The sequence below is a fragment of the Aptenodytes patagonicus genome, chromosome 1 (genome assembly GCF_965638725.1).
Source record: "Aptenodytes patagonicus chromosome 1, bAptPat1.pri.cur, whole genome shotgun sequence".
Taxonomy (NCBI): Eukaryota; Metazoa; Chordata; class Aves; order Sphenisciformes; family Spheniscidae; genus Aptenodytes; species Aptenodytes patagonicus.
The window spans coordinates 128,524,585-128,547,995 of record NC_134949.1 but is presented as its reverse complement, the minus strand read 5'-3'; the positions used below and the strand labels follow the sequence as shown (position 1 = coordinate 128,547,995).

The window sequence follows — 23,411 nt, the reverse complement described above, 5'->3', positions numbered from 1 at the left end:
TTTGGTTCCAAACATAAGAATTTCTATTTAGTTTAGAAGTTGTTAGATGTATCTGATGGGGTGAAATGTTTGAAATGTTATTTTATTGGTATTACTTTTTAGTATTTTCACTGAAGTAGTGAGCACATCGTTGGAATTAGCGATGGGCACTCCTTGGAGGCTTATGTTGTCTGCTGTTATAAAAAGATCAGGCTAAGGTGGAACTGAGACAAAAAGATATTCTTGACCAGTTGTTAATTAGAAAATAGGGAAAACGCCAACGTGGGTAATTGACTATTGCAGTTTTCACTGCCATTACGCAGAAACAGCAATGGTTTCATTAAGAAAGGAAAGAGAAATTCTAACTTTAAACTTTGTGCATTAGAGGAAAGGATTAGAAACGAAGAAATGAATCGGTAGTTGAAGAAAAGAGAAGGGAAGGTAGTCACAAGTTTTTGAGTGAGACTGATACAAGATGAGGAAAAGAAACAGGAATACCATTGGGAAGTGGGGAGCACTGAAGTCATCAAGAGCTTGGGACGTAAAAGGGATTTTTTTTTTTTTCTTCTGCAGGGGTAATAAATTTATGTAGGATATCAACTGAAGTTTTCTGGTGCCCCTTGAACACTTGTACCAGCATTGTATTCTTGTACATCATTCCAGAGGGGCTGGAGAACACTGTATATATATATAATGGTCCAGTGAAGTACATGTTCAGTAATGTACATAACTGATCACATACCAGCTTGTCAGCAGGAAAGCCTCAGCTTTGGTTTTGCACCAAGAAGTGAACTGCAGGATTTTCTGATGTTTTTTTTTTCCTGTTACAAATTGATGGTAAAAATGTAATATGTAAAATAATTTTCAGAGTGATGATTTTCATTTTTCCCTTGGAAATCAAAAAGACATTGTTTTAAGCGTACAAGTGTCCTTTACCTAACACTGCTTTGACCTGTCCTTAGGTGACTTTCCACAGCGTTCACATGAAAGCCTTGTTTCTTCTTTCTACAGACACAATCCTCTTGGCTTGCCCTAAGTGATCTCTTTTTTTTTTTTTTTTTAATTCCTCTAACAACTATTACATTGCTTTTCTAACATGTCTTGCAGTATTTGATAAATCCATCATCACTAGGTTCCTTTTTGTTTCTCTTTTGTCCTTCATTCAAAGGATGAATAAGACTTTCTCAGGTACATCAGGCACTTTGAGATTTAACAACAGTCCCATTCAAAGCTAGAGATCTTTGGATAGCCTCCAGGCAGTTCTTTCCTCCTTTTTGTCCTATTCTTTTACCTTCTATGTCCATATACTTGCCAAAAAAGAAGTCTTTAGAATAGGGTTTTGAGCCCACTCTGCTAAAAAGATCAAATTACATCATTTAGTATTGGTTAGATTTTTTTCCACTAGTCATGGTCCTAGCTACTGGAGTGCTAAAATAGCATATGGCTATGAAAAATTCAAAAGATTTTATATAATGGATTTTATAAAATTAGTTTTATAAATATTAGTCATCCTAATTTTGTATCAGGAGACCTGCTTGACTTTGAAGCAAGGTAAATGTTCTAGTCTAAAAAAGTTACCAGTATTCCTTAAGACTGGATTCCAGTTCACCTGCATAATGAAGCAAACCAACATACTCATTTGCAACTGTAATGTAGGCTAGCAGAAGTGTTTACAGTGTAGACATTTTCTGTTGTCCTGGCCTGAGCTTCACTGAATTTGTAGTCATGAAGAATTTTTTGCAATGGCTTTTGACTAATAACTATTTTTTTTATTTTCTTAACAGTAATATTCACATAAAATCTTAGATACAGATATTTTAAAGATTGTACCAGCATCTTGAAACAAATGTACTTAGTCGGTGAACATGTTATCACTTTATACCTATATATTTTAGATATATTCTTACTTTTATGTTTGTTTATATATATTAAAACATTTCCACAATTGCATTTTATAGGAGGAAAATGAGAAGAAGAGTCACCACAAGGACCACTCAGATAATGAATCCACATCTTCTGATAAGTAAGTGTGGTATAACTGTGATAATTCTGTAGTTGGTTTTATGTGGCTTTTTTACATCATTCCCATCTTCACATCAACCTATTACATTTTTTGTATTTGCAGCTCTGGGAGGAGGAGAAGAGGACCTTTTAAAACAATCAAGTTTGGGACCAACATTGACCTGTCAGATGACAAAAAGTAAGTTGATTACAGTTTCTCCTGCTCACAGTGGTATTCTACAGTATGATACTCCTTCTGGAAAACCAATGCATTCTTCTCAGACATCAATCAGTCTGTTGATTAAACCCAATTCCAGTTGCACACCCTATTTCCACAATTAAATTGTTACCTTTGGTCTTTTAATGGTTGTTAAGAGTCCTTCTCACCCTAAAATCCCCTTTCAAGCTTTTCTTTCCAGGATCTTAATTTTTCCAGAAATGAACTTAAACATCCATGAGAAACTGTTCTTTCTAGTCCTCCTTCAATACATTCCCTTTGTTTCATTCTGAGGCTTTAAATTGTTTGCTTACAACTAATTACTTCTGACAATACCAAGTTCTCAGTCTTTGCACAGAAATTGTAAGATTAAAGGATTTTTATTTGTCTGGATTTTTGTTACTTCTTTTTTGTTTCCTTTTGTTCCTACTGTCATCCTTTCTGTTTCCACTTTTTCATAGCTCTTGCTTCTCTGTCCAGGAATAGGGTTCAAAATAGGTAGTAAAGATCAGACCAATGCTTACCTGTGAATAAGCCATGATACCTTTGCCAGAACCTGAAAAAAAAAAAAGAAATAAATTGTGTGTTCTTTAGACTACGTATCTTTCTCTGAGTAGATGAAGGTAGCTCAGAAAAACATCAGAAAGTATTAGAAATACTCTGAAAGCATATTTTTTTGTCCAGTAATAATTTTTTATTTGGTTCAATCTCTAGTTAGTATATATTTCCATAAAAGATCCAGCATGTCTAGGCTCTCAGCCCTGCCAGCTGCAGTACAAAAATTCTGATCTACTTCAACCCTTAGAGCAGAAGAAAAGATTATGGTGTTTGAAACTGGGGAATAAGGCCCGCTTAAGATGCTGAAGTCTTTTGTGGTATAGTCACTGAAAGATCAATGTGTGTACATACATATGTGATTAGAGATTGTTACAAAATTTTAAATACTGATGCTGTTTTTTTCTAAAGAAAATTCCATCTGTAGATGCAAAATTGTTCCTAATAAATTAGCACTCAGAGCAAACCACTGGGAGAGAGACTTTAAATTAACCTAAGCATAACTAAGCTGAGGCTCATAGGGAATTGCATTTTGACACTTGAAATAGTTCTTGTAGGATCCCAGGTAAGTGCCTGATCTTCTGATCCACAGTCTCAGCTTTTGCTACAAAACTGTCTTTCCCCTCAACTAGCCTGTCAAATTTTTGACTATATTTGGAAATATTTTAAAATTAGGAGAGTAACGCAGATACCTGGGTGATATTACAGAGCTCCACACTTAAGTTCTGGGATTTTTGTGTTTGAAGATCTGTGTTTTTCTTAATGCAAGTGTTCAGTTCCGTAGCACATGCATGTAGTTAACTTCATTCTTGGTCACAGCAATTTGTGCACAGGCTAGGGTATGTTCAGACAGTCTTCTTGACATATGTTGTACCGTCGTATCATTTGGCTCTTGAAAGCATGGTTAACAGTTTCTGACTGGCTTAGAGTGTGAGGAGAGCGCAGCTCTGTTTTAACTTGGAAAAGATGTACACCGAGGTGTAAATTTCAAGCAGAATTTTCTGGCAGTATAGCAGCAGACTGGCTAACTTGCAAGAGTGAGTCCGGTCACCCTGGCTTTTAGCTCACCCTTAAATGAAATTGTTGTTTAAATTTCTGTAACTGTCAAGTAAGGGTATTGCATTGTCTCAACTTGTCTCTTCAGAGATGTCAAGTTATATAGAAGTAGGTTGTCTGCTCTTTTATCTCCTATGCTAACAACTTTTTGAAAATGTTTATAATTTCTCAAACTCTTCTAAGAGTTTTGGGGTTTCACAGTTTGTCGATTTGCTATTTTGCTGCAGGTGGAAGTTGCAACTCCATGAACTGACAAAACTTCCTGCTTTTGTACGTGTGGTATCAGCAGGAAATCTTCTAAGCCATGTTGGTCATACCATCCTGGGCATGAACACAGTGCAGTTGTACATGAAGGTTCCAGGAAGCAGAACACCAGGTGAGTATAATCTCTTTGCATGAAAAAAAATCAGGTTCTACTGCTGTGGTATTGATTTAACTGCACTGCAGATATTCCATATCTTACAGCATGCCTAAACGTGATAAAACTGTACATATTCAGTGGTTTTTTAATTTCTTGTTTAACTGAACTCTGCGTGTATGAAGTGCTAAATTACCTTATAGTGGAAATTTCTGGATTTCTGCAGTGCTAGATAATTACTATACTAACCTCTTGCATGCAGTACTGGATTCTTTAAGGGGAGAAAGAGGATGGGTTTATGTACTTGGACAGTATTTGTATTTTACATGCCTTGAAAGTTTTTATAGGCTTCCAAAGTAGGTCTTGTGCAATCATAGAAATCAGTATACTTTTACTTTTTAGATTCTTGTTGTCTGAGGATAGGACTCAACCCTCCATAATGAATAGTGCTGTGTTAGGGCACTGGACTGAGACTTGAGGGATCTGGACTAAATTTCAGGGTCTCTTTTTTCTGAAGTACAAGTTTAGATAGTTCCCTTAGGGATTATGGCTCAGTTTTCCAGCTGTCAAAAGAAGATAAAATACTGGCGTTTCTACATTGATTTTGAAAGCTCTTTGGGACTGATTTCTTACTACTTGTCTATTCAGTGCCTGAAGTCACGAAGTTCTGCTCCTGACTGGGACTGTCAAGAGCTATCATAAAACACAGAATCTAAGCTTTAGCATCTTGAAGCATTTATTTCTACAAAAAGGGAACTGCTGAAGTATTGGTCAGATTCACAAGATTGGTAGTTCCAGCTTTTCATTTTCCACAAACTAACAAAAGCAGAATTCTCTTGCCACTGGTAGCTTAATTGCATTTCTTAACACTGTGAAGCACCGCAATAGTATGTGTAAGTCTCATAGAAAAATATGTACAAATACTTAAACTATGATGTAGGGTTTTTTAGTAATTGTAACTTTGCATTTTCATAGTGTTGTTTTGATAGATCAGCCTTACATAAAGTGTGTTTGTTTTTCTCTAAATTTCAGGTCATCAAGAAAATAACAACTTTTGTTCAGTAAATATAAATATTGGTCCAGGTGACTGTGAATGGTTTGTTGTCCCTGAAAGCTATTGGGGTGTCATGAATGACTTCTGTGAAAAGTAAGCTGGGCGTGCTGTTTTTCTCTATTTTTATCGAGTTCTCTATGCCTTTCTCAGACCTAAGGGGGGAAATTACTGAGGGCGTTGTAAGAGGACATTATTTTACGGGTTTTCCATGTAGTCAGAAAAGTCTTTTAAAATAAGTCAAAGTGCAAAATCTAGAATTTATACAAAATACGACATTTGTACAATGTACAGAAACTTGGATTGCCTGTGATAGCTTTGCTGTCAAAAATAAACATTAGGTCCATTATTCGCTTTTTTCAAACACATGTCATTTCAAGGAATGACATTTCAAACTTCATTTTAAGGAATGAAGGAAATACAAGAAGTGAGAGATTGATAGTAGCAAATGCTCATCGAGGTTCAAGATTCAAATTTATACTACATTAAGGGAGATCAGTAGTTTAGTATAATAAGCATAGGCTGTCTGCTACCAATGTGTATTATGTAGCATCAATCCAGTTTTCGTAGAAGTAACATTTCCACATCAGAAAATCCATCGTGGTCCTTGCTGTTTATCTAGGCACTCTATCATGCATATTAAAGCTGACCTCTACTATGACCAAATGGTGATGCATTTGTAATGGCTTCTAGGGCTATTGCAGTGGAGTGATGGAACAAAGTTGGGGGTGAAGGAGTTGGGGTTTTGGTTTGGTTTTTTTAGGAGTGATGGAATAAAGTGTTTTCCTGGTGATGTATGCTGTTAATCTTTATTATGATTAATGTACATGTTGTACACAAGCAAGTACAGAGTTATTGGTATTTTGGCATAGTATGACATTCTTGCTGCATCTAGAGGGAGAGCTTAGTTTACTCGGACCCCAGGAGGTGTCATGGCATGCTTTGCATACACTTACAAGTTTGTAGCTTGCTGGAAAAGTTAAAGTGCACTGACTGTTGGGGAAATACTCAGCCAGCTTTAAGATTGGGGTTTCTATGTTATGCCTTTTGTTTTTAAAGCATCCACCTAACACAACACACACATATGCACATGCACCACCACCCCCGCCCCCCCCCCCCCCCCCAAAAAAAAAAAAAAAAAAAGGAGCAATTGTGTCCCTTAATCATGCTAGTATTCAAGCGGTAGCCTCTGAAGCTGATCTTATGGGAGAATTTTTTTTTCTTATCTTGCCCAGTTAAAACTGGACTAAGCTCCTGACTTTCTTCAGAACTTTTCTAGAGCTCTGCAAATTCATCTCTGTGTCTCTGTACTCTGTATTTTTTCTGCCTGTCTACTGACAACTCTTCTTATTTCATCCACCTTTACAAAATTAGCCATCTCAAAATTGTAATTCCACTGATGCAATTGCAGTGTCTCTGACAACGTGCCTTCTACCCCCATGACACTGTCCTCCTGAGGGTGACAGAGAAACTAAGATCTTGGTAACCTCATAAAATGTCTAGAGTGCCTGATAGAGGCACTGAATTGTCTTTGAAAACTGTGAATTGCGAATGATCTCCCATGATGCAGTACAAAAACAGTATAAAATTGGGATAAGGATGGGAGAGAAGTATGTATTTTGCATAACCATAGTGGAAGAGTTCGTGCTTAGGAAATTCATATGGAGGTGTGTTTTCATGCTTCTCGGGAGGGTTGACATTTCTTGGCTGAATGTAGCATAGACCTGTGGATCACAGTTGAGATGGTGTCAACAGGTTGCTTGTTGTGTGGACAAGCTTCGTGTGCATACACTGACAGTACGAGTACATGGGTGGCGTTGTTCAAAACAGAAAACATTCTTAAGAGCTGGTACGCTCAGTATATAAAATTAGTCACTGGTTAAAAAAAGCAGCATTCGGCACCAGTGTCGCACTAGATCTCACCAAGGATTTCTCTGCCTCAGCATTAATAAAATACTGGAAATTGAAAGGAAAATAGAACAAAAGTGGAAGCCATAAACTGACTTCACATGGGCAGACAGATGGTTTAAGTGTTTTAATGTATTGCAGGATGTGAAATGTGGAATTAGGATCAGGAATTTTATAGATGAAACTTTCCGTTTGACTAGTCCTCCTGGGTCACTGATTAGATGCAGAAAGCATTTATCGTGGGGATCAGTTTTTACAGGAAATTTCATTGACATATCAACCACTAATATGTCTGCTGATAAATGCTGAAGACTTCATTTTTCCTATTGTTTCAGGAATAATATGAATTTCCTAATGGGATCTTGGTGGCCAAACTTGGAAGATTTGTATGAAGCCAATGTCCCAGTTTATAGGTTTATTCAAAGACCAGGGGATTTGGTGTGGATAAATGCTGGCACTGTTCATTGGGTTCAGGCTATTGGTTGGTGCAACAACATTGCGTGGAATGTTGGCCCTCTTACAGGTATGGTTGAATAGTACCTGTGCTGAACTACGTAATTAGGTAATAATATACTACATATGCCACAGAACTTGCCATTTCTTACTAATTTACCATGCTTTACTAGATTAAAAAAATGAACGTACTGTATTTTAAAACATTGTGTTGAAGCTGTAAATAATTCCATTGGTAAGAGGGGAGGGGAAAGCAGTAAGAATGCAGTCTTTGCACTTGCCCATTTAACGGACTTGTAAAAATCCAGTTGTGTAGCAAACACCAGCAGAATAAAATGTTTAGATGAATTCATACACTCTGTCTTGTAGGCCATTTCTTAACTTTTTCTCCCAAAATTTTTTCTACCCGGCAGACTGCGCTATAGCTTGTGTATGAGTTGAGGACTTGTCCAATCTAACTTTTTTCAGAACAACTGCTACTTAATTGCTCTTCAGTGAAAGCATCAGGAAATGCCAACAGTTGTAAAATCTTGTTCGTAAAGGAATACCGGGTTTTTCAGACCTACTATTCTAGAAGTTTTTAGTTTTGAACCATGGTCTTGGAAGGTTTTTAGAAGTGAGAGTAGAAGGAAATTTCACAGCTAAAATGAGATTCTGTCAAGCATTTGAATGGAATGTACTTCCAAAAAACTCCTGTTTTCTTAAATAGTTTAAGGTGTGTCTTTATTTCATTATGATGCAATAAACAGTATATCTCCAGGATTGTATGATTGACTGATACAGAGGACACATGTTCAGTCGCAGTAAATTTTGTAAAACATTTTTAAAAAAAGGGCGGGGTGAGTAGGCTGCTTAATGAAAAAATCTGACTCATTGCAACAAATCTCTCAATGTGCAGTCTTCCTTTTCAAGACAAATTATATACCACAGCATTGTAAAATTATTATAAAGAGTGACTAGAGTGAGATGCAGACATTTCAAATTCAGGGGGTTTTTTTTGTGGTTTGGGTTTGTTGTTTTTTTTTTTTTTTTTTAATCTGAAATACTTGAAAATTTATTAAGGAACCCTTTTTGAAATATTGCTCTCTCTTCACCATGGAAATCGAATGCTTGTCAGCAACTTGTTTTCACAGATAGTTGTTGCTGCTGTGATATTGCACGTTCTTTTAGCATCATAAATACTTTAAAAGAAATTTTATAGAATTCAAGTGTATTTGGAATGAATGTGTCATTGCGAATGAAGTTTAATCTAGCCCTAAAGGGTGTAAATTTTGATTATAATCAAATTATTTTGGCTCCAGTTGATACTTATTTCTTAACTTGACTAATTGCTTCTGTACTTTTGCTTTTGTATAGCCTGTCAATATAAATTGGCAGTGGAACGGTACGAGTGGAATAAACTGCAGAGCGTAAAGTCCATAGTACCCATGGTTCATCTTTCATGGAATATGGCTCGAAATATCAAGGTCTCGGATCCAAAGCTTTTTGAAATGATAAAGTAAGTTTTACTTATTTGGACATTTACTGTACCCATTTCCTCTTCAAGCATAAAGCAATAGTTGATTTCTAAGTAATCCTTTGTAAGATTCCGTTCCTGAGAATCAAGCCAAAATTATTTCATATTGTTTTTCAAAGAATCCATTTCGGATATCATTAGTTTTATTACGTTGTATTTGATGTTATTGTGGCATAGCTTTAGAATGATCTAATTAACTTTTTTGTTAAATACGCCATAGACTTAATACAGCAGTTTACAGAAACAGTTGACTGAGATGACAGAAGCTGTTCAGAGTACATACCATAAGAAATAACAAAATTAGGTCATCAACTCAAATATTAGAATTAGAATGTTTAGTCATTTTTACAGCAAAGTTAAACTTAATTTTACATTTATAGAACTTCTAATTAGTGCTCACACACTGTCTTTTGGAGATCCAGTATAAATGTTTTAAATAAAGGCAAGTAGGAATTTGAAAGCCTCCTTCCCTTTGCTCTTTCTTCTGAATAATGAAGTAATTGATGTGTAAAATGATGCTTGAGTTTAGTGACATTTCTCATACGCATATTCCAAAATGCAGGAATATTCCAGGCTCGGAGCATCTTTAGTAATTTTCTTTAAAGATTTCATTTTCAAGCAAATATAGATCATATTGCAGCACCATTATACCTAGGTTGAGGAATGAACGGACATTTCAGCATATATTGTAGGTTTGTCCTAAAGAAAGTGGGGGGAATTCCAACACAAATGGCTCATCATGAGAATACTCTGGTAGCAGCACTCTCTGTTTTCCTTAAGCCTACCAAAGGAGCTTCTAGCTTGAGCACTTCTTAGTCTTTTCAACATACTGGATCCACAAGCATTGAATCCTTTTATAATTTGCCAATTTAAATGGACCTTTAAAAAATGAGTGGGTTAACTTGCAAAAAAAGGGCAAAGAAAAAGAATTTCTGTTTTTCCCCCAGTAGGATTTATTGATGACATCTGAGTGAGACACCTTTTTACAGTAGGAATTTAATTTAGGCTTGAACATGTTTCAGAATGGTGGAATTGGTGAAACGGTAACTTTGTAAGGACCAAGAATGTTGGAAGTTGAAGACAGGGAGGGAGGTTTGTAGTCACTGTGAAGCTAGATTTTGGAATAGCATTTATGTGTGAATACTTTCTTAAAATCTAGAAACTAATATCTAGGGTAAAGAAAATCTTTGCTGAAGGCTTGGCAGTCCTGCCCCTTTAATTAAGCTATCGGTGCTCATAGTCAGGATGCCAGCTGTCATAAAAGGGAGAGGAGAAACTGAATACTTAAAAATGAGAAACGGGGAGAAACTTCCCTCTTGGGAGGGAAGAAGCCAAAAAGTCCATATATTTAAAAAAACCAAAAACAAAAAAACCCCACAACAACCCAAACTTATTTCACAATTACCTTTCTATATCTTCTCAAGCTCAGCAGGCATCTATTGTAAAGCTTGAAACAGTTCTGGAATGTTTTTGGAAAATATGATTTCGATATTTTGGCACCTGTATTTTGCATTTGCACAAGTTCGGGGGTTTTTTGCCATGGTTTAGGCTTAAAAGGAGAAAAACATGACTGAGCATAGCATCCTTCTCCAAGAGAATCTCTTAAAATGTTGTGAAGAAACACAGAGGACAAAATGGTTGTTCCCTATTGTCTTGCTGGCTGACAGCAGCTGAGCTTTTTCTAGTGAGACACCTAAATTTTAGGTGTACATTACAAATAAAGAAAGATGCTGAGGAGCAGATACAGACTTTGGTCTTGCATGAGTTTTGCTTTTTCCAGTCTACTGAAACCACTTCCAGTTTACTGGGATTAAGCCCTCCATCCAAGTTACTTGTCAGCCAGATCTCAAGTTCCATGCTATGTGTGCGGCGGGGAAGAAGATCCAATGATGAGCTCTGGTTTGTAGCGTCTAGTAGCAGTAACCTGAGATAACTCTTCATTGTGGTCATTTCTATAGTTACGGTATAGCTGTTACTAGAAAAGGGTGTCCCCAGAATAAACAGGTCTAGTATCTGACCTTGGCTTTGTAAGCATACTGGAAATGCAGAAACCTGCGTGAATCTCCTTAAGATAGGAAAGCAGTTGCATAATTTTCCTATGGACTGCTTGTCTGCAGGAAAATGGCACCAGTTGGCAAGTAGCTATTGTCCACTGCTTCTGGATTTTATTATGTACAAAATACAGACATTTGTGTGTTTATACGTGTGTGTGTGTGCATGTGTATAAAAACACTTGAGAAATAGTGATTTCTGATACAGCTGGTTGAACTTCATCTTGAATAGCTGACTTTTCATTTGTCATCAGGAAAAAAAAAAGTATCACTGACACAGCTGTCATCTTTTTGCCAAAATGCAGGTCTTTATCTAAAATTGGATGTCGAAGATACCTGAAGTAGTTTGATTTCTGTCTCTGGGGCTTCTTAGGTATCAGAATAGTACAAAAGACCAGCTCTTGGAAAACGATAAAAAGTAGTTTGTAATTCCAATTTGAAGATAAATACGAATATGTCTTACTGGGTTATGTGAGAGTAACCACTACATAGGCAATAAACTAAAACTTAAGCATACATATAAATACATACAAATATTGGGATTTATGGTGAAAAGATATAGAATAGCAGTAGGGAAAAAAATAATAGAAGGAAACTTTGCTTTTGGAAGAAATCTGAAGCCGCCTTATATTTTTAGTTAATGTGCAACTCCGTGCTGTCTTGCAAGATAAAAGACAAAGAGCAAAAACTGAAACTTTCTCATGAAATGTTTTTTAAAGATTTGATATTAACAGTAGAATCATGAGCAGGAACATGGGCAGACAGAATGATTTAAAACTTGACTGAGGGAGCGCAACCCTCAAGAAAAGAAAAATTAACCACAATCCTCTTAGATGAAAGCTGCAAGGACTTTTACAAATGCATCTGAGGAAGAGAAGAATTTTAGAGGTAGTGGGAACATGGTAATAAAGGCTTAAAAAATTAATTCCAAAGTAACTGAAATAATAAGTTCTTCTACAAAAATAGTTTTAGAAATGTAAAAGAACATGACATGGGAGAAATGATTTTGCACAAAATCATGAAGCCAGATAAAATACATTTCCGTATCAGTAGGGAAGATACATTACTGGAAGATACAAAGAGGTCAGTTTTGCGTTGCCATTGGGATGGTCTCCACACTTCCAGAAGTTTTACTGGATATCTAAATATTCAAACAGGTTTCTCACTGCTCTTCTAGAATAAATCAGGATGATGTCCATTTTAAAATCATCTTCTCTTAAATATTTGAATTTGACTGGACATGATTTACTCGTACTCTTTATGCCATACCTGTAAAGAATTTGAGAGAGAGATATGGTCCAGATTTTCTTTCAGCTGAATTCTTACCGTACAAGAATAAAAGCAGGCCTACAGTACTAAAAGCTGACATACATTGTGACACTGCTGGACACCTTTTTGGCTTTCTTTAGGCTTCCCATACTTTAGGAAATTGTGGTGCATTTTCAAAGTGATAGATAGTATGCTTTCTCCCATTCTTTGACAGCATGAAATAGTTAACGTTTCCATTTTCAAGTGCCATTACTAGGATCTGAATTTTATCCAAGGAGGAGGAATTCACCTTCTAGCTATTGTTTTCAGCTTTGGTTGCAAATTTGGCAAACATTGCAGCAGTGTTGTATGTGAGTTACGTTTTGGGCAATTCTTTCTTCACAACTGTAACGCTAGAAAACTCTTTGAAAATAACACTTTGAAAACTCTTTGGAAGTCAAGAGTGGAGAACAATGGTGGCAAGTGTGCGGATGTGCTTCCAGTTGCTCTTTGCCATACCCAGAGATTTTTCCAGTTAACAGCAGAAGAGACGAGAAGAGAAGAATGGTAGCTTTTAAGTTTATTTGAAATCAGGCTGTATTGCATAAAAGAATGCTATACCAAAGTTACTGAACTTGTCAGAAGCATGTCTACGTTAGCCCAACACCCAAGTGAATTAATGTATGATCTATTGCATATGGTTGGCCTTAGCATCGTAAGTCCCATTAACATCAAACTTCAAAAGTGTTGAAGGAGTTACAGCTAAATGAGCTGTTTAATTTTCTTGAAATTCAGTGTATGAAAATACGATGTTGAACAGAAACACGCTTTCAGTTTTGCATTATTCTTACAGTGAGGGTATTAACGAAGCCATAGACTAGTTTTTAGTGAAGATGAACAGTCTGAGTGTAACACATCAAGAGGAGAGTATCTCAAAGTAAGCCTAAGATTCTAATAACTACTTGGAAACACATGAAAGAAACTTTAAAAAAAAAAAAAACAGAACGTATATATTACATGTTTAAGGCTTTAAAATGGGAGAAGGATCAAGTTGAAAACATTTTGATAGAACTCTTGAGCACTTTGTTTTCTGTCCAATGTTTATTCTTCCTCTTACATTTTTTCAATCTTCCTTCTGCATCTAATGAGCATGTAACGTAACCACCCTGTGGAGGAGAAAATTAAAGGCTGCAAAGGCTGCAGCTCAAATAAATAGGATCGCTGAGAGCTAAAAATTACTGTAAATAACATTGTAATTTAGAAATCTGGCGACCTATTTTGCCAGCTCTTTTTTTAGAGAACTTACGTAGCTCATACAATGCAAGAAAACAAGTTTGATTTTCTAGTACAGAAGAGGACTGTCAGAACGTGGGTTTCCAGACTTTGGATAACTGGAAGTTTAATAGTGTTGAGGAAGTAACAGGGTTTTTAGGATGTTAAAACGGTTCTTTGGATAGGCTATAGTCATTTACACAAAATGTGAACAGATATTTTGAACTTGGCAGTTCAAACTAACTTATAGTTCAAAATAAAATGCATGAATTGCTTTTGAAAACACATTGTTTCATTGTGCTTAAAAGAGCGTTCATGTGTTCCAGTAAAAAATGAAAGATACAGCCTGTTTGCAGGGCAAGGGGCAGTACTGAAATGGAACAAATCTCCACAAAGCTCCATAAGCATGTGGTCTAACTTCTGCATAAGTCATGGGTCCAGTGATTCTTATTAGCCAGCTGTTTCTGAAATCCCAGAGGAAGAGGAAACTCCAGGTACAGGGTCTTAGAAGAAATTTAAGCCTACTTGAATCTTGCTATAAAGTTGAATATTGAACTGAATATACACCTGATTTTGGTTGCAGGTACTGCCTGTTAAGAACTCTCAAACAGTGTCAGACACTGAGGGAAGCTCTGATTGCTGCAGGAAAAGAGATTGTCTGGCATGGGCGAGCAAAGGACGAGCCAGCTCATTACTGTAGCATTTGTGAGGTCAGTAAAAATGTGTTGGGCTTGTGTACTACTGTCATATTTTTTTTAAATTTTGTCCTGTCTTTTGTTGTTGTTGCTATTTTAATTTTGCTTTTAAGTTGCAGCATCTACTATATGCTATAAGCACATATATGTGATGCAGTACTGTCTTCAGAGAGCTTTTCTAGACATAGGCTGTATTTTGCTGCAGTTTCTTCCACAGTACTTCCACAGCATTGTTATTCACTAGGTCGATTTTCAATTCTCAGTTATAAAAAGTTGTTATCCCTTCCTGCATATAATTTGATCTGCTGAGCTTCATTTTAAAGGTGTATCTGTCTTCGTTTCAGAAGTCAACAGCAGCCCCAAAAGAGAGAGAATTTAAGTACATTTTTTTCACAGGATATACCTTTTTGCTGAATTTTTTTATTCTACTTTCTGTTAATAGTTCCTTTAAAGTATTGGATAATAGTTCTCATGAAGCTTAAAAGAAAATAAAATTTTCCTACCCCCTGAAAATGAGTTTCTAGTTATCTTCTGACTGAGCCTCTTGGGCAGGATGAGCATGTGACTGAGTAGTAAGGAAATAAATCATCAACTACTTTTGCAGACAAATTTTGAAAAGGAAAATAGGTATAATTGTTATAAATCCCCACCTTACTGAATAACCCCTATTCAGAGTATGAATCCTGCTTTGTCAATATTGACCAAAAGCTTTCCCATCGCGCTGTTCATGCAGACATCCTAAGTGTGATGTTAGTGGTTTTACAATATTTCACTTCTCTGCCTGAGCCTTAGGAGGATAGATTTTCCCTGAACAAATCTAATTATTCTCTTTGCATGCACAGGGTAAGGGTGTAAATCTTAAAGAAAATAGTTTTCATGGTTTAACTTTTAAAAAATGAAATTGTAACGGTTGACTTTCTGTTTCCTATCTAATAGGTGGAAGTCTTTGATCTGCTTTTTGTCACTAGTGAGAGCAATTCTCGAAAGACCTATGTTGTACATTGCCAAGACTGTGCACGAAAGATAAGCACGAACCTGGAAAATTTTGTGGTGCTAGAACAGTACAAAATGGAGGACTTGATGCAAGTCTATGATCAATTTACATTAGTAAGTCAAATTAATAAGTGGGTGCATAAATACATTATTTGTAAAGCAGTTGTAGACTGTCTTGGTACTCCATTGTATGAGTACCGTGGACTTTCTGATTCAAATGGAGGTATGGGTTGTGTGTGATATTTACAGAACAAAACGCTGAAGAGTCAGAATTATGTGAAATAGTACAGTAACTTACTGCAGAACATAACCGCTGAGTTTTCAGGAAAAGTATGATGTTACAATTCATAAAGTTGTGGCTTTAAAAATCCAATAGAGATCACCTGAAGACCATAACTGGATCAGATGGAGATGGGAAGAATCAGGACAGTGAAGCTTGGAGAAACTAGCACCAGGTTCAAGAGCATCTCTAATACATTGGTTGTGGTATGAAGTCAGTATAGCAGCAGAGCATCCTATGCACTCAGACCCCTTCCTTCCCCTTCCCCACCCATCCCCTCCCAAATCAGCACTGTCCTTCTGCTTAGCAAGTGGATGCTCTCAAAGAGTTCTGTCTTTTGGCTTGGGGCCTCCTTTGCATTTCAATTTAGAGCAAAAAGCCTCTTTGCCATTATAGCTTTGTGCTATATATGGCAGCCTCCTGCTTTGAACTGTGTCAGCACAACTGTCCTAACATTTCGCCCAGGTTTCATTGTTTCAGGCAAAGATGGCTTGTTTGTAATCACAGTGAAAGCGATGCTGGATTTATTTATAAGCCTTGCCTTTCTGTCAGAGGAGACAAACATTGGACAAAGTGTTATGAGAATTTCATGTTGAATTAAATACAACAGCCCAGAAACGGCGGTGCCTTTTGATTCATTTCCAGGTGCTGCAGAAAACGTGTGTTTAGACAATTATTTCATGTAATGCTAGCATGATAGGTTGTGACCTTTTGAGCTAAGGCCTCAAGGTTCAGCAGTAGAGGCTGTCGAGAGTGCGGGACCTTGTCCTCTGAATATATTTCTCTTCATTGGTCCTACAGAGCCTGAGGTGGTTGAACTTCAATTCATACTTCTAGGAGCCCATTGTCGTTCTAGTTTGTGAAATACTGCAATTTCGAAGTGATGATCTGTTATAGAAAAGCATATAAGTAAACACCTGTTCTCAGATACGTCATCCAGTTGAGTGGAAATGGGCAAGAACGTTTCTGTATGGAAAAAAGGGGCAGGGAGGGGTATTTTGTTGTCTGTGTTTATAACGTTATAGAGGTAACAGTGATGATACTGTCCCTAGAACAAGGGTTCTCAACCTGTGAGTAGCTCCCTCCCCGACGAAAGCCTATACCTGCAGCCCTAGAGGGCGTTAATAATTGTTCTCCTGTGAAATTGGTGTGCACATTCATTTCTTTTAAAGGGGGTACAATCTCGATTGAGAAGAGTCAGAGCCTAAAAGTGACATCTCAGATCTAGGAGAAGAGTTGAGGTTTGTTGCAAGTCACAGGACGAAGATAATCTCAGATGGCAAAGGTGCAATAGGCCTAACAGAGAGAGGCTCTGTGTTTGGGGTAAAGTATTGGGAGCAAACGTGGCGATCAGCTAGTGTTAGTGTTTCATAGGTGGGTACCATGGCATGATTTAAAGTGTCTTTAAAGACTGTGAGCTGCTTCTTGAAGGGATTCCATGTCATGACAGGACTGATGAGAGAAGGAAATGCTATCAAAGATCCAGTATTTTGATGGTAATGCCTCAAAGTGCAATGTTGGGAAATAGGTATCTTCTAGACCTTGTCTCCTGAAAGCAGGCAGGAGCAAGACATCTGGCTTACTTCACTCTTGAGGCACTCTGGTGTTGTCTTCCAGGATTAAAAATAAATAAATAAAACAAACACAACCAACTTTGTCCCCATGTCAGAGAATCTGAGACCCTTTCCACAGATATCCTAACTTCAGGGTTACATGTTACTGTTTAGGTGGGGGGGAATGAAGCCCGCAGGGCATTTAGAGGGCCACAAATGGACAATCCCCCCCATTGGTAAACAGGTTGAGAATCCCTGTTTTAGAGTATATGAAGATATATCTATACTGAGCCCACATGGAGCTCTTTGCTGCCACAGTGGGACTTGCAGCTCACGTCGTGTTAACACAGACATCCCCACAGCATACTCCAGTCTGCAGTATAGGCAAAATCCTAATGGAGGGTAGTCGTAAAATGTGCGTTATATTTGAGTAAGTTGGAAAAAAATGCCAGTATCCACTTGAAAGGAGTCCTGAAGTGTAAAAACAGTAGTGCGTGTGACTTTAAACTCTCACGGTTACAATTTGTGCAGGTCTTGGTTAAACAACTGAGTTTTACACCCTTGTAGAAAAGGTAATTTAATGTTTTCTTTTTCAGGCTCCTCCATTGCCATCCTCCTCATCTTGACATTTTTTCATGGACATTAAATGAAAACTTTTCTGATATTCAGGAAGTGACCCAGTTCTGCACCACTGATTTTTGTAGCTATCCCGTAAGGCTGCTGGCTGAAAGCTGTGTCTATGCAACCTTCCAAGTGCGGAGTGTCAACCAACTGGACAGGAGAGAGCACTGCCTCCTACTCCAGAACTCAAAAACAAATAAAGCTCATCCAGCTGTACTTCAAAAAAATAATTCCATGTTTTGTATATATCTGACAAAACTGGCAACATTATACAGACTACTGACTTGAAGACCACCTCTTTTGTATTTCTCTGTTTCTGGGCTGATGAGTTGGTTTCACCCATTTTTCCCCTTCAGAATTTCCCTTGGAAAAAGTACTAGCTTAGCTGGTCATTTCTTTGTAAGGTAGTTAGAAATTTTAAGTCTTTCTTTGGGCAACTTTTTTTTTTTTTTTTTTTTTTTTTTTAATGTGAAGAGTTAGGTGATATAAATTTTTTACTGCTTTTATGTTTTTCTGTCTTGTTTTGAAACCATGACGGTTACACTTTTGGTTCCTAAATAAAATTTAAAACAATTAACAGCCAAGTCACAAAGATAAATGGGTTGCACATAGACTAAGGAATAAACTTCAGATTTGTGATTTTTGTTTCTAATCTTGATGTAAATTTACACTATTTATAAATACATATTTATTGCTTGAAAATATTTGTGAATGGAATGCTGTTATTTTTTCCAGATTACCTGCCATTGAAATTTTAAGGAGTTCTGTAATTTCAAACACTACTCCTATTACATTTTCTATATGTAAATAAAACTGCTTAGCATTGTACAGAAACTTTTATTAAAATTGTTTAATGTTTAAAGTTTTTCTATTGTTTGAGTTTTAAAAAGATTTTATGTACAGTGCCCAGTTTTTGTTCTTTTTTGAATCTGATTATATATATTTTATATATACTCTTGTGCTTGTGTATATATATAATATATATAGAAACTCGAATATAAATATGTGTATAAAGATTTAGAGACTAAATTTTTCTCGTTTTAAGTTTTACATCTATGGTAGATTTGAGGTGTCTACTGTAAAGTATTGCTTACAAAAGTATGATTATTTTTAAAGAAATATATGGTATGTATCCTCAAGACATGAAATGACCTTCAGACTGGTTTATTGTTAAATTGCACTTTTTGCAATAACAGACCAATAAATAGTTGCTGCCAAAACGTAGTAGTAGAAAATAAGTAACGGCTAAACTTTAAAGCTCTTCAAGAAAATACCAGCTTTGACAGGAAGTTTGGCGCTAGTTTTAGAGGAGGAGTGAAAAAGGTGAATTTGAGTTTGGGGGGGGATGTTCTCTAGAATTCAACCAAATTGCAACTTATATATATTACAATATGTTCTATTAACAATTGAAAAAGTTACGACTGAATCATCTTGGCGTCATTGTTGACCCCAAAAAAGGACGTTGTTTTGTGGTATTCTGTTGTATTTTCACATATTTTGTAATACGAATTCACTGGTAAATTTTTGAAGCACTAGGTTTATTTAGGACAAGTTTATAATATATCATTGTAACAGTTTGCAGTTTTAATGATGGTATTTATTTTAAATTGCTCCTTTCTCATTAGCTTCTTGAGAATGCATTAAATCTAAATTTCAAAATTGATAGCTTTCTTATCGATCAGAGTTGACTGATGCAGAAGGTTCTGCATCAAACAATTTCTCATAATTTCTCATTAGTGGGGTATGTTAGTGATTGCATTGTTAAATTTTTTGTAATCTGTGAAGTGTTAAAGGCACAGAGCATGCTAATAGTTTCTTTTGAACAAAAAGAATCGCCTCTTACATTTGTAGCTTCAAACGAAGGGTGTTCTAATGAAGAATCAGTACAGCTCGTCTAATGCTGTTACAACAGTTTAACCATAGTTATAAATGACTTTCGTGCTAGTTCTTACAACAGTTGGACAAAAGGGTACGGACATTAAAGAAAAGTATAACAAATGCTCTTGCCAGCAAAATTATCAACTAGCAGTTAGGAAGGCAGTATTTGCAGTTCTGTAAAGATGTAAGTCTCGGCTCTTGATAACAAACTCTACAAATCATAATTTTTTTACTTAATGTATTTTATGCAGTCATAAATATTGTAATCTTGACAAACCATGCTGCAACTGAAAAGCTACTCCTTTACAGTAGTCTTAAACCCAAATAAAAGCAAGATAACTTACCTCAACTAATGGTAAACAAAAAGTCCTCGTTTCTCAGTGCTGTAAAAGAATGTTGCTAACTAGGGAAAGAGCTACTGTGCGCTAATCAGAAGGGCTTTGTACCTTTCCTCCCCTTTGGAAAAGAGGATATGCCATTACCAAGGAAGAAAATTCGTATTTCACCAATGAACAAGTAGACCAAATCAGTAGAGCCTCAGGCAGTGTTGCTCGCTCTGCTTGAAGGTTTTGTCGTGGATTTGAATTGCTGCAGAGCTTTAATATTTTGCAGTTTTCGTACTTCTTAATTACACTATGCTCCTGACCGATGGACAGTTTTGACCTATAAGCTGCTATGATTTAGAATGCTTTTGTTTCATTTTATTAAAAAAAGCACAAGTTAATATTTTATCAATTGTAGTTATTATGAAGCACTTCTGCTTCTTAAATTACGAAGCGCATGGTGCAAGTGAAACACTTGCAATCTCTGGATATTTCCAAGCAGGGGGTGGGGGGGGTGGGAGTCCTAAGCTGAACAGAGGGGACTAACTGGCTTTCCAAGGAACCTCGGTCTTGGGGCCCTTGAGCTCCACAGCTGAGCCGTACTGCAAGTGATTCTGATTTGCTTGTGGCTACAAATTATTCTAGCAGGCAAATTAAAGATCGAAGTGTAAAAGGATGAAAATGGCCGAAGATGTCGCATTTATTGCAAGAGTTTTTGAAAGGTACAGACTAATAGAAAAAAGGCATTATTAGGGGATGGATAAAACCAGAGATACAAATGGGTGTTTAAAAAAAAAAGTAAAAAGTTGAATTGAAGATAAAAGGGAATTAGAAATAAATAGCAACATTTGCTACTGAACTGTGGATCTGAGAACTGTCCTGGAGGAGCGTGACAACAAAGGGATCCCATAAATGGGCAGAAGGAATAGTCAAATGTTTCTGAGCTTCATTTAAGTTCTTCTGTAAATACATTATGTTCAACAGAGCATTTGATTTTTAAGCTTTCCTTCAGGTACATAATCTTGGGAGCAGCATCTCTGCTTTTTTTTGGAGAAGTGAAGTCCTACCAGTGGTTACATTTTAGAAGTAGCGGCGTTGGTAGCTAAAAAAGTAAGAAGCATTTAAGAGAAAGGTCACTAGAAAGCGAGAAGAGAGAGAAAATTCCCCAAAATTCCTGAATTTATATGGCAGATAACTTGTTGATCCTAAAGACAAAGTATCCTGAATCCGCACCTTCCTAGTCGGAGGAAGGACTTTCAAAGTAGTATTAAAATGATGTTGCTTTGCTTAAATGAGCACTGCTTGGCTCAGTTCAGCATCGTACAGCAGATCCTGGAACAAAGGTGGGCAAGGACTGGGGACTCCACAGTTGGTGATATCCTGGCCACAAAGACATTTATTGGTTAGGAGATGGAAGATGCAAGGATTCAACTGAGATGATAGGGAGGAGGGTGCTCGTCCTTGGTTGCTGCCCTGATCCTGGGAAGGGGCTCAAGCAAAAATTTCATTTGGCGTAGAGGGCTAGAGAGGGGGCTTTTAACCCTGAGCTTCCTTAGGTCAGAGCCAGTTTGTCTGGATCTATAGCGGAGAGTCGTGGCCCAGTGATTCAGTGGCTGAGGTGGGGCCGACGGGTAAGGCTGGTAGGGAAGTTTCATCTTCCACGGCTGCTTTAGCCAGCGTGGGAACCAGGCAGAGGAAGCACTCCGGTTGGGAGATCAGTGATAGAGCACAGGGAAAAGGCTGATGAGGGTGACTGTTTTGCCCCTGGGGCAGGTCAAAGCCAACCAGTATTGACTGCTTCCGTTGTGACGATGCTGACAGCAGAGGAAGGAGGGGTGCAAGTGATGCCTAGACAAGTTCAAGCTGAAGCTCAAGTTCAAGCAAGGTCGGTGCAGGGCTGCTACCTGTAGGGCCCCGTGGAGGAAGGCATGGGATGCCAGGGAGGAGGCTGCTAGCAAGGCATGCATGCATGCATGCCCAATGTGGGCATGGGGCCCGCCAGGCCCCAGGGCAGCCTCCTTCCAGGAAAATAATGGCATTCCTCCAAAAAGGCAGGAAAGCAGGACGTACTGGGTAATTGGGAAAAAGGTCAGAGGGGAGGAGGAGATGACAGATTTCCTTGTCTGCTTGAGCTACGTGCAAAGCTGAAGAAAATAGCAGGTGGACAGGGAGAGCAGCCTCCGCGCTGCACCCGGGGCAGAGCCCACGCTGTGGGAGGTTACGTGGCGGGGGGGGTGCAGCGTAGCTGCCTGCCTAGGCTAGGAATGTGGGGACAACCCCTGAGCCCCACAGGCGTTGTCACCCTGGGTCTGGGGTGGAGCCCACGGGCTGGAAGAACTTGAGTGGATTTTAGCAGCCTTGCTCTGGAGGAGTGGTGCTCGGCCCTGTCCCAGCAGGCTGGGCTCTCCTACCGCTTGCTGCAGCAGTGCTGGTGATTAAGGGGGGAGGGAGGGATTGTTAAGAGGCGAGCACCCGTTAAAAGATTCAAAAGATTAGGTACGGGTGAGGTGCGTGTATCCTTATTTACTTCGGGAAGCCATAAAAACATACTGGAGGGATGGAAGAAGGGAAAAGGCACCTCATAGTGACAACAGCAGGGCGGGCTCAGCTTCCAGCTTCACCGCTTGGGCAGTAATGTCAGCGTTTTACAGGACGCTGCCAGCCCCCCCGTTGCCACGGGCCTTGTTAAAGCATTAAAATACAATTGCTGCTGCCCCTGCCTGGGGAGCGGCAGGGCGTTGGCTATATGCAGCAGTTGGGAACACACGTATGGAGGGTGGAGGTGGGATGGAAACGGATTTGTCATTAGAGCCCGCTGCCTCCCTCCTGTCCTGTCTCTGAGCTCCTGAAGGGCGATGGTTCCTCTCTTGCAGAAGGCAGCATGCTCCGGTTCCTAGCAGGATGGAGCACCGCCCTCAAATGACACATCCCACAGTTTTTTCTGACAGGAGGCGTTTTCAGGCCTGGTTTAAATGTGCGCTGTTGCCCAGGATATAGGGAGTGATACGTGGTTTGGGACTGAAGCTGGTAAAAAGGGAGACCAGGCCAGAACGGGCATAGGAGAGAGCAATTTAAAAGTAGTAAAGCCCAGGCAATGATTAATTGATGGGCTGATGGTTAAACGAAAGGGCTAAAGCACTAACTTCTTTACTTCATAGAGCTGGGAGATGCTTGAAAGAATCCCACGCACAGCCAAGACGTACAACCGAGCCATTGCCAGAGTCCATGGGAACGTTGAAACATGGTATGAAAGAGTTGGCTGTAAAGTACATGCAAAAACTTAAAATCATTGAAAGGGGCAGAAAGGACACCACAAGAGAAGATTGAGAGAAGTAGCAGCGTAAGATGTGTCCGGTGACATGTGGCTGGGCTATCATTTATATGAGCCTTCTGGGCACAGAGA

At 38.2% G+C, this 23,411-nt stretch overlaps 1 protein-coding gene across 10 annotated transcripts in view; it reads left to right on the top strand.

Moving 5' to 3' along the window:
- KDM6A (lysine demethylase 6A) overlaps nucleotides 1-20,409 on the top strand; it is a 158,238-nt gene extending 137,829 nt beyond the window's left edge. For 3 of the 10 annotated variants that reach the window (XM_076355062.1, XM_076355044.1, XM_076355026.1), the window contains 9 exons: nucleotides 1,938-2,002; nucleotides 2,105-2,179; nucleotides 4,036-4,184; nucleotides 5,199-5,313; nucleotides 7,461-7,648; nucleotides 8,935-9,076; nucleotides 14,249-14,375; nucleotides 15,297-15,467; nucleotides 17,783-20,409. In XM_076355062.1, the coding sequence (XP_076211177.1) occupies nucleotides 1,938-2,002; nucleotides 2,105-2,179; nucleotides 4,036-4,184; nucleotides 5,199-5,313; nucleotides 7,461-7,648; nucleotides 8,935-9,076; nucleotides 14,249-14,375; nucleotides 15,297-15,467; nucleotides 17,783-17,812 (1,062 nt within the window). In that variant the 3' untranslated portion in view covers nucleotides 17,813-20,409. The other 7 variants (XM_076355053.1, XM_076355034.1, XM_076354995.1 and 4 more) reach the window with 5 other exon arrangements.
- Nucleotides 20,410-23,411: the final 3,002 nt, after the last annotated feature.